Source organism: Rhinatrema bivittatum, chromosome 6 (genome assembly GCF_901001135.1).
Source record: "Rhinatrema bivittatum chromosome 6, aRhiBiv1.1, whole genome shotgun sequence".
Classification (NCBI taxonomy): Eukaryota; Metazoa; Chordata; class Amphibia; order Gymnophiona; family Rhinatrematidae; genus Rhinatrema; species Rhinatrema bivittatum.
Genome location: NC_042620.1, coordinates 249,193,554 through 249,205,327, shown reverse-complemented (window position 1 = coordinate 249,205,327; position 11,774 = coordinate 249,193,554). Strand labels below are relative to the sequence as shown.

At 50.1% G+C, this 11,774-nt stretch overlaps 1 protein-coding gene across 5 annotated transcripts in view; it reads left to right on the top strand.

Moving 5' to 3' along the window:
- Positions 1–591: 591 nt before the first annotated feature.
- PATL2 (PAT1 homolog 2) overlaps positions 592–11,774 on the top strand; it is a 197,933-nt gene continuing 186,750 nt past the window's right edge. For all 5 annotated transcript variants that reach the window (XM_029606759.1, XM_029606760.1, XM_029606756.1 and 2 more), the window contains exon 1: positions 592–667. In XM_029606759.1, the coding sequence (XP_029462619.1) occupies positions 644–667 (24 nt within the window). In that variant the 5' untranslated portion in view covers positions 592–643. The remainder of the gene's footprint in view (positions 668–11,774) is intronic.

Below are 11,774 nucleotides of genomic sequence, written 5' to 3'. Positions count from 1 at the left end.
ACAGAAAAGGACCCCTGAAACAGTAGGTACTGTATTTCCAAATTTAATGCCAGTCAATTTTGCTGGAATCTTATCCTGAATTTTCTGCCTGTGCATTCTGCTGGTCTTCTCTGGCATTTCCAGTCCTTTTGTTTTACATTTTTCTGAATTCTGTTCCTGCATTTTCAGACCCTGCACTCTGTTGGAGTCACCAACACATACCGAGTTGTAAAATTAGCAAACTGTTTACAAAGAAAAAAAATAATATTTTAAATCCAGTTACAATCAAGTTAAGATTACCAGATGACTCCAGATAATCAGGGACAGGGCTAAGTCTGTTCCTGATAAACTGGAGGCATCCTAATTACACAAAGTGACAAAAATAAATTTGGGATTCACCTTTAGAAATTAAAATATATGCCCAGTTACAACAGTTATCTCGCCAACCCCCCTCAATACTGGTTAATTTAACCCTCAGTTCTAGTTTAGCACAGCCGCATCCGCACATCGAGCTCCAGGACTGTGTACGGCTGGTGGGCGTGGTGAACGCGTGCGCAAGCTCAGTAGTTTCGTCTCCCATTGCTTCTCTAATTTAAACGCTCGGCGGGTGGCTGATGCCATTAGTTACGTAGACGTGGAAATAGTGAATCGCCTAGTTTAAATCATGGATGCGGGTTTGGACCATGTTGTAAGTTTTCCCTTTTTTTTTTGGAGGGATACTTGCCTTTTTGTCAGGACTTGAAAAATTATTTTTATTGTTTTGCATTTTTCAGTTTGGTTGTCTAAAAGGCGAGGTAAACTTAAGGCACCTCTCCCCATTTCTTTTTATGTTCTATTATGTCCTTTTTTTGCTTAAGAATTATGTGGAAAAGCTGTTTAATTTGGGAGTGCTCTCCTATCTTGAAATGTAGGTCTGCTGGTGGGAAAAAGTTAAAAAAATGTTTCTAGACAAGCGGGTGTTGCAACCTTGAACATTCTTCCTCCTGAATTTTGTATTCTTCCTAAATCAGCATAATAAACCCCAAACAGTCTAAACTGCAAATCACATGCTTGAAAATGCATGTTGGGTGATATTGGGCCATTTTAAATTTTTCTATGCCGAGGAAAATTAAAAAAAAAAAAAAAGCGACCCAGCTTCCTTAAGGTGGCAGTACTTGCTTTCTTGAAAACGCTAATTTTGTTTCCTTACTACTAGATTTTTTCAGCCGTATTCCTCGCTTTCATCGTTTTGGGTTTCAGGTAAAAAAGGAGGTGCATATCTTAATGTAGCCAATAGCTCCAACTCCTATAAACATTCTTTTTGGAGGTCTTTCTTCTGTTGGTGATGTTCTGGTCATATATTTATAAAAACATTCATTTTCAGTTATTTTATTTTTCCTGGGAATTTCATTGTTATGGCAACAAAAAAAGCCAGCGAAAAATAACTTTTCCATTGACTTTTCTCCACTGTTTTACAACACTTGTCTTTGTTGTAAAATTAAAATTCTCAAGAAAAATAAAATAAAATAACCTGCAAACAAAGCTACTTAGTGTATCGGGGTACTGCTTCAACAAGTCAGTGTCTTCAAATGGCTTGTTAACTATAGGACAGGAATGAATCACATTTTTAAGCCAGGGTATGATGGGTGAGTGTGAGATTAATTTCTCAGGTTTACTGCCAGTTCTCATCAACTTTATTTTTATTATGTGATATAGCTTATTTCTGGAACTTCTACAATGTAATAATATAGGGGCAAAATGCTAAGATACACTTGAGTGTTTTATAGTCCTAAAACAACTGGTACCATTTTTCTACTCTTCTCCCACATTTTCTTGGTCTCAAATTTCATTTCTTGATATTTGATGATCTTTTGTATGCTGAGTAGAATAGTCACTTGATATTGACACTTGTTAATAAAGCCATCTTTGTTTTCTTTATTACTGCCTCTAGTTTTCAGGCATCAAGCTTTTCATCTGCTATTCTCTGCAGTTCTATTGGTCATGGTCCCATTGTTTCTCTGCTACCATAGCAGCATAGAATATAGTGTTAGATAAAAACTACATGGCTAATCCAGTTCTGTCCATTTTTCCCTTCCTATCTTGTCTCTGGCTAGGTCAGGATGGCCAACCTGTGTGTCTTGCCTTCTGGGAACTCAGTAGTATGGCAGAGAGGAGGGACTGGAGCAGGAAGCACACACAATAGGACAGAACAGATGTTCTCCCAGGACAGCAGGATGTTAGTTCTCACAGATGGGTGACATCAGATGGAACCTGGCACGGAATACTTTTGTCAAAGTTTCTAGAACTTTGACTGGCACACTGAGCATGCCCAGCATGCAACTAACCCTGTGGCCACACGGGGTCCCCCTTCAGTCTATTTTTTAGCAAAAAAGACCGAGCGAAAAATAAAATAAGAAAACTGTATCAAACCCAACACCGTGGGGTGGCGAGTGGGTTTCGTGAGGACTATCATCCTGCTGTCCTGGGAGAACACCTGTTACAGGTAAGCAACTTTGCTTTCTCCCAGGACAAGCAGGATGGTAGGCCTCACAGATGGGTGAAAAGCTAGCTACAGGCTGCCTTAGAACATAGTAGTTCAACGAGCACCCAAAAATGTGCAACAGGCACAACAACTAGACTGTTGTTGGCAACCAAGAGGCAGCCTGAAATTCACAGCGGGTCTAGGTAGGAAGAGTTGGGTTTTTACACTGGGAATAAATTCCGTAGGACAGACTGGCCAAAGACTGTGTCTTGCTGACCAGCCTTGTTGAGACAGTAATGGGCTGCGAAGGTATGGAAAGAGCTCCATGTCGCGGCCCTGCAGATGTCTGCAATCTGTACTGAAGGGTAGTATGCTATTGATGTTGCCATGGCCCTGACTGAGTGCGCCTTCACTCGTCACTCAAGTGGCAGGCCTGCTTGCTGGTAGCAGAATGTAATGCAGTCTGCCAACCAGTTGTAGAGAGTCTGCTTACCCACTGCAACTCCCAAGTTCTTTTTTGTCAAAGGAAACAGAGTTGGGTGGACTTCTGTGGACTGCGTTGTGGTCTAAGTAAAAGGCAAGTGCACGCTTACACTCCAAGGTGTGCAGATCTCGCTCACCTGGGTGAGTGTGAGGCCTTGGAAAGAAAGTGGGCAAGACAATAGACTGGTTTAAGTGGAAGGCAGTTACTATCTTAGGTAGGAATTTAGGGTGAGTACGTAGAACCACCTGGTCATGGAGGAACCTTGTGTAGGGCGAGTAGGTCACAAGGTCTTGTAACTCACTGACCCTGCGAGCGGATGTAACTGCTACTAGGAAAATGACTTTCCATGTGAGGTATCTGAGCAGGACTGCAGGGGCTCAAATGGAGTATGCATGAGCCGTGCAAGTTCCACGTTGAAGTCCCAGGCCACGACCGGTGGGCGTAGTGGAGACTTAAGCTGTAGTAAACCTCTCATAAAGCAACCCACGAGGAGTTGAGCCGATATCAGGGCACCCCTATTCCTCTATGGTAAGCAGAGATGGCACTCAGGTGCACTCGTATGGAGGAAGTCTGGAGACCAGATTCCGAGAGGTGCCAGAGAGAGTCTCTAGGAGTTGTGGCATGGAGCAGGAAAAGGAATCAAAACCTTTCTGCGTGCACCACAAGGTAAATCTCTTCCACCTAGAAAGATAAGACTTTCATGTAGAAGGCTTTCGTGAAGCTACTTGGACATGAGAGACATTACTAGAAAGGTTGAGGGGCTGTGGTATCAACCTGTCAACATCCAGGCTGTCAGAGACAGCGTCTGGAGGTTTAGGTAGCACACCTTGCCGTGATTCTGAGTAATGAGGTTGGGTGCCGTGCCCAGGTGAAGGGGTTCCTGGACAGAGAGGTCGAGAAGAATGGGAAACCAGACTTGGCATGACCAATAAGGGGCTATGAGTATCATTGAGCCTTGCTCCTGCTGTAGTTTCACGAGAGTCTTGCTTATTAGCGGAATCGGAGGGTACGCATATAGGAGACCTGTAGTCCAGGGGTGGGCGAAGGCATCCACGGCTGGTGCTTTCCGGTCCCTGTGTAGGGAGCAGAACTGTTTCACTTTGTGGTTGTGTTTGGACACAAAGAGGTCTATGTCTGGCTGACCCCACCGGCGGAAGATTCTGCTCGCAACAAAGGGATCCAGCGACCACTTGTGGGGCTGGAATGTCAGACTGAGGTGGTCCGTGATTGCGTTCTGTGTGCCTGCCAGAAAGGTGGCTCGCAGTAGTATAGAATGCGAGAGGGCCCAGGCCCAAATCTGTGCAGCCTCTCGGCAGAGCAGGTAAGAGCCCGTGCCCCCCCCCCCCCTGTTTGTTCAGGTACCACATCACTACTTTGTTGTCTGTTTTGAATCAAGACGACCTTGTTGGACAGGCAGTCCCGGAATGCATAAAGGGCGTACTGCATCGCACAAAGCTCTAGAAAGTTGATCTGACAGGTTACTTCTGCTTTTGTCCAAATCCCTTGGGTTTGCAGGCCTTCGACATGAGCTCTCCAACCTAGGTTGGAGGCATCTGTGGTCAAGGTTACCTGAGGAGCTGATTGCTGGAAGGGAAGACCTCTTTGCAAGTCCTTGTGCGTCCACCAGGCAAGGGATAAATGAAGCTGGTTGGTTATGTGGACAAGGGACAAGACTGGCTTGGTTCCACTGAGATCTTAGGGTCCATTGTGTCACTCTCATGGCTAGGCGTGCCATTGGGGTGACATGGTCCGTTGACGCCATATAGCCTAGTAAGGTGAGTAGTTGGCGAGCTGAGGCCGCTTGCCGACAGCGGATCGAGCTGGCGAAGTTGGATAGCGTGGTTGCGCGTTCATTGGGTAGGAACCCCTTGGCCACAGTGGTGCCCAGGTCTGCTCCAATAATGGAGAGATGGTGAGACGGTGTCAAGTGGGATTTCGGGTAGTTTATCAGAAATCCCAATGAATGTAGAAGTCGTATGGTGAGGTGGAGGGTGTCGAAGGCTTCTCTGGACGGGCTTTTTATGAGCCAATTGTCCAGATAAAGGAAGACATGGACGCCCTTGCGACGTAACTGTGCTGCCACGACTGCCAGGCATTTTGTGAACACTTGGGGTGCTGAGGCAAGGCCAAATAGCAGTATTTTGTATTGGTAGTGCCTGAGTCCCATTACAAATCGCAGGTATTTGCGATGAGGAAGAAAGATTGCAATATGGGCGTAAGTGTCTTGAAGATCCAGAGATCAGAACCAATCCCCCTGCTGTAGGAGAGGAAGCATGGTGCCAACTGACACCATTCTGAACCATTTTTTTGGAGAAATCTGTTCAAGGCACGAAAATCTAGAATAAGTTGGAGGCTGCCGGTCTTTTTTTGGGATTAGAAAATACCGGGAGTAGAACCCTCTCCCTGCTGAGTCGAGGGAACCGGTTCTACGGCTCTGGCATGCAGAAGGGCTGAGAGCTCTGACTTGAGAAGTACTGTGTGATCGTCCCGGCTCCATCCTGGAATAGGTGGGGAGTCCAGGGGTACAGCTGAAAAACTTAGGCGGCAACATAAGAACATAAGAAAATGCCATACTGGGTCAGACCAAGGGTCCATCAAGCCCAGCATCCTGTTTCCAACAGTGGCCAATCCAGGCCATAAGAACCTGGCAAGTACCCAAAAACTAAGTCTATTCCATGTAACCATTGCTAATGGCAGTGGCTATTCTCTAAGTGAACTTAATAGCAGGTAATGGACTTCTCCTCCAAGAACTTATCCAATCCTTTTTTAAACACAGCTATACTAACTGCACGAACCACATTCTCTGGCAACAAATTCCAGAGTTTAATTGTGCGTTGAGTAAAAAAGAACTTTCTCCGATTAGTTTTAAATGTGCCCCATGCTAACTTCATGGAGTGCCCCCTAGTCTTTCTACTATCCGAAAGAGTAAATAACCGATTCACATCTACCCGTTCTAGACCTCTCATGATTTTAAGCACCTCTATCATATCCCCCCTCAGTCGTCTCTTCTCCAAGCTGAAAAGTCCTAACCTCTTTAGTCTTTCCTCATAGGGGAGTTGTTCCATTCCCCTTATCATTTTGGTAGCCCTTCTCTGTACCTTCTCCATCGCAATTATATCTTTTTTGAGATGCGGCGACCAGAATTGTACACAGTATTCAAGGTGCGGTCTCACCATGGAGCGATACAGAGGCATTATGACATTTTCCGTTTTATTCATCATTCCTTTTCTAATAATTCCCAACATTCTGTTTGCTTTTTTGACTACCGCAGCACACTGCACCGACGATTTCAATGTGTTATCCACTATGACACCTAGATCTCTTTCTTGGGTTGTAGCACCTAATATGGAACCCAACATTGTGTAATTATAGCATGGGTTATTTTTCCCTATATGCATCACCTTGCACTTATCCACATTAAATTTCATCTGCCATTTGGGTGCCCAATTTTCCAGTCTCACAAGGTCTTCCTGCAATTTATCACAATCTGCTTGTGATTTAACTACTCTGAACAATTTTGTGTCATTGCAAATTTGATTATCTCACTCTTCGTATTTCTTTCCAGATCATTTATAAATATATTGAACAGTAAGGGTCCCAATACAGATCCCTGAGGCACTCCACTGTCCACTCCCTTCCACTGAGAAAATTGCCCATTCAATCCTACTCTCCGTTTACTGTCTTTTAGCCAGTTTGCAATCCACGAAAGGACATCGCCACCTATCCCAAGACTTTTTACTTTTCCTAGAAGCCTCTCATGAGGAACTTTGTCAAACGCCTTCTGAAAATCCAAGTATACTATATCTACCGGTTCACCTTTATCCACATGTTTATTAACTCCTTCAAAAATGTGAAGCAGATTTGTGAGGCAAGACTTGCCCTGGGTAAAGCCATGCTGACTTTGTTCCATTAAACCATGTCTTTCTATATGTTCTGTGATTTTGATGTTTAGACACTTTCCACTATTTTTCCTGGCACTGAAGTCAGGCTAACCGGTCTGTAGTTTCCCGGATTGCCCCTGGAGCCCTTTTTAAATATTGGGGTTACATTTGCTATCCTCCAGTCTTCAGGTACAATGGATGATTTTAATGATAAGTTACAAATTTTTACTAATAGGTCTGAAATTTCATTTTTTAGTTCCTTCAGAACTCTGGGGTTTATACCATCCGGTCCAGGTGATTTACTACTCTTCAGTTTGTCAATCAGGCCTACCACATCTTCTAGGTTCACCGTGATTTGATTCAATCCATCTGAATCATTACCCATGAAAACCTTCTCCATTATGGGTACCTCCCCAACATCCTCTTCAGTAAACACCGAAGCAAAGAAATCATTTAATCTTTCCGCGATGGCCTTATCTTCTCTAAGTGCCCCTTTCCCTGTACGTACCTGGATCAGTCCAGACAGTGGGTTATGTCCCCAATCCAGCAGATGGAGTCAGCACAAGTTTGAGGGGGCGTATCCATATATACTACTACCCCCCTCTGCAGGAGTTCAGTATCTTCTGACTCCAGCAGATGCGAGTAGGGGAATCAGGCTTCCCCTCTTTTTCCTTCTTTCTCATTTTCTTGCTTGATTATCTGGCTTGTTGCTGTCTTTTTCTTGTGGATCAAGTTTGTATCAATTTTGTACTAAGTAAAAAAAAAAAAAAAAAAAAAAAAAAATAGTAAGGCAGGGGCCTTTCAACTTCTGGGGAGTGGCTTCTCTTCCTTGCCTCTTCTCTGCGGCCTTGCTGTTTATTTCTCGTTGCAGCCAGGGGTAAGTTGGTTTTCCTTTGCAGTTTTTCCCTTCACAGCTCAGCCCCCGGTGCCCGCGAAAGCCAGTGGAGCCGGCCTCTTCGCGTTTACTCCCTCACCCGCGGCCATTTTACAGCTCCTCGTGGGCTGCTGCGGCGCTTAGGAAAAGACGTCTGGGGCGGGTTGTGTGGCCGGGAAGGCCCCCCCGCGGCACCCTCCTCTATTTTCGGTCAGCGGGCAGTGCGGGCCGACCGGGCCCCCCCGCAGCGGCGCTTTTGTGCGCGTGGCGCCCCCCCCCCCCCCCCCCCCCCGAGGCTTTTTCTCATTTTTGGAGCCGTTTTCTTGTCTCCCACAGCGATCCCGATGCCGCGGCCGTCATGCTAGGCGGCCTGCGGCGACCCGGGGTCCCGGATTTCCCGGGAGGGCATCTGCGCGCGATGCCTTCCCGGGAGGGAAGGTACCTCACAGTCCCTGACTGATTTCTCTTTTTTGCCCGGGCGGCGCGGGCCGGCCACTCCGTCATTTTTGGCGGGAACGGCGGCCATTTTACACTCTGAGGCGCAGGCCACGAGGGAGAACGGATCCCGGGAGGATTCTACAAGCGGGGGTGCTCCCCCGATTTTGGTGCAGGAACCACGCCGCTCCTCGAAGCACACCCGAGCAGGCCGGGGTTCTCTCCGGAGTTTATCTTGCTCATGCATACCGCTTATCTGCAGGGGCTGGAAGCGCCTGTGGGACCCCCCCCGACCCTCCGGGAGCGGGGGCCTCCCACCCGAGTCCGCTCTGCGTCCGCGGCAGTGGGGGCGGTGCCAGACCCAGCGGGACATGGACCTGACCTCCCAGATGGGGGACAAGGGGACGGCACGCAGGACGGGGATGATCCGCGTACCCTACGCCTCTTCCAGAGGGAAGAGCTGGACGACCTCATCCCGCAGATCATTCAGGAATTAGATTTGGACCCGCCACCAGACCTGTCTGCCCCAGTAGCTCCAGCTGTCGTCACTTCTTCAAAGAAGGGAGATCTAGTCCTGGCGGCACTCCGGCCGAGGGCTCGGGCCTTTCCCATTCATGACTCGTTTTTACAACTTCTCACCAGGGAATGGGACACCCCGGAGGCCTCCCTGAAGAGCAGCCGGGCCATGGAAAAGCTGTACCCGCTCCCCGAAGATTTTCTGGACCTCATCAAGGTCCCAAAGGTGGACTCCGCAGTGTCGGCGGTCACGAAGAAGACGACTATCCCAGTAACGGGAGGTGCGGCGTTGCGGGACACACAGGATCGTAAGTTGGAAGTTTTCCTTAAGCGGGTCTTCGAGGTCTCCGCACTGGGTATGCGGGCGGTGATGTGCAGTTCGCTTGCCCAGCGGGCTAGTCTCCTTTGGGTGCAACAACTCCTCACATCTCAGGTCCTGCCGGCCGATGAGGCTGCCCAGGCAGATCGACTAGAAGCCGCAGTGGCGTATGGGGCGGACGCCTCGTACGACCTCTTTCGGGTCCTCGCAAGATCCATGGTTTCGGTAGTGGCAGCACGACGGCTACTATGGCTACGCAACTGGGCGGCTGATACGTCCTCTAAGTCCAGTCTGGGCTTTCTTCCCTTCATGGGCAAGTTCCTCTTCGGGTAGGATTTGGACCAGATCATCAAGTCCCTGGGGGAGAACGCTGTTCATCGGCTGCCGGAGGATAGGTTCGACCATCCAGAGCGTTTTCTTCTTCTCAGACCAGAGCGCAACGGCGCTACAGGGGATACAGACAGGCGGGCTCCCGGCCATCCGCCCCCAGGTCTCAGCCCTGGTCGCGCTCCTTTCGCGGGCGTCGGCCCGCACGCACTGCTCCCGGACCCGGGAACCCCTCTATCAAGTCTTCACAATGATGCCAGTCTCGCCCACTCCCCTGTCCCCAGGATTGGGGGCCGGCTAACGTATTTCTACGCGGAGTGGGCGCGGATCACCTCGGACCAGTAGGTCCTGGATACCATAAAACACGGCAACCCATTGGAATTTGTCCGCCCCCCGCAGGGAAGGTTCATCTTTTCTCCCTGTGGCTCGGACCTCAAGAGAAGAGCGGTGCAGCTGACTCTGGACAGACTCCGGGAGATAGGCGCTATTGCGCCCATGCCCTTCGGAGAGGTGGGCTCGGCCCACTATTCCATCTGTTTCGTCGTGCCAAAGAAGGACGGTTCCTTCCGGCCTATCCTAGACCTCAAGGAAGTCAACAAATCCCTTCGAGTCGTTCGGTTCCGCATGGAAACGCTCCGATCGGTGATTGCGGCGGTACATCGGGGGGAGTTCCTCGCCTCCCTGGACTTAACGGAGGCCTACCTGCACATTCCCATCCGCCCGGACCACCACCGTTTCCTTAGTTTCAAAATCCTGGCCCAGCATTTTCAGTTCACGGCTCTCCCGTTCGGATTGGTGACGGCGCCGCGCACCTTCACCAAGATCATGGTAGTCGTGGCTGCAGCTCTCCGGAAGGAGGGCATCCTGGTTCATTCTTATCTGGACGATTGGCTCATCTGGGCGAAGTCATTCGATCATGGACGCACAGCGGTGACTCGAGTAGTACGGTTTCTACACTCCCTGGGATGGGTAGTGAACTTCTCCAAGAGCTCCCTCATGCCCTCGCAACGCTTGGATTTTTTGGGGGCGACCTTCAACACCCTACTGGGCAAGGTTTTTCTGCGCCAGGACAAGTCTCAATCCTTGCGGGATCACACACGACGGTTCTCTGCGTTACCAGAGCCCACCTCCTGGGACTACCTACAACTCCTGGGAGTGATGGGGTCCACCATCGATCTTGTACCTTGGGTTTTCGCGCACCTCAGGACCTTACAGTGGGCGCTCCTCTCCCGTTGGAAACCAGTATCGCAGGACTACCAGATGATTCTCCCGCTCCCACAGAATGCCAGGGACAGTCTGGGCTGGTGGTTGGATCCGCCAAACCTGGCCCGTGGCGTGTCCCTCGATCTGCCAAATGTGGTGGTGACTACCGATGCCAGTCTAGCAGGCTGGGGTGCAGTCTGCGATCGAAGCGCCACGCAGGGGACGTGGTCCACGGTGGAGGCGAAGTGGTCAATCAACCGTCTGGAAACCAGAGTGGTCCGGCTAGCTCTGCGACATTTCCTCCCGCTTCTTCGGAACCGGGAAGTCAGAATCCTATCGGACAACGCTACCACCGTGGCCTACATCAACCGACAAGGAGGCACGCGCACCCGCAGGTCGCGCTCGAGGCGGCGCTACTGATGCAATGGGCAGAGAGTCATCTCGTCCGGCTAGCAGCCTCGCACATCGCCGGGGTGGACAACGTCCAGGCGGACTTCCTCAGTCGTCAACTGCTGGACCCAGGAGAGTGGTCTCTCTCCGACAAAGCGATGCAACTTTTCGTCCATCGGTGGGGAGCCCCCCACTTGGATCTGATGGCGTCCGCTCTCAACGCCAAGGCTCCACGCTTCTTCAGTCGCCGGAGAGAGCGCGGCACGGAGGGAGTGGATGCCCTGGTCCTTCCGTGGCCCCCACATCTTCTGCTCTACGCTTTTCCACCGTGGCCCCTGGTGAGCAGGATGCTCCGCAGAATAGAAAGCCATCAGGGGACTGTGGTCTTCGTCGCTCCAGAATGGCCCAGGCGACCCTGGTTTGCAGACCTGCTACAGCTGGTGATCGGGCCAATCAGGCTGGGGCACCTCCCCCAGCTCCTACATGAGGGCTCGGTATTTTTCGAGCAGGCAGAACTCTTCTGTCTTGCGGCCTGGCTTTTGAGAGGCGCCGCCTCCGGCGTCGGGGCTACCCGGAGGCGGTAGTATCCACGCTATTGCGGGCACGAAAGACATCGACGTCTGCGGCCTACGTTCGAGTCTGGAAGGTGTTCGAGCTGTGGTGTACCAGCCAGGCCACGAGACCCGCTAAGGCTTCTGTACCTCAGATCCTTCAGTTTCTACAGGCGGGAGTGGAAAAAGGGCTCGCCTATAATTCACTACGGGTTCAGGTGGCCGCCCTTGGTTCGCTGTTGAGCGATGGGGGCTCTCTTCTACAGCATCCTGACATTGCTCGTTTTCTCAAGGGTGTCAAGCATACGCGTCCTCCGTTACGGGACCCTTGTCCCTCCTGGAGTCTTAACTTTG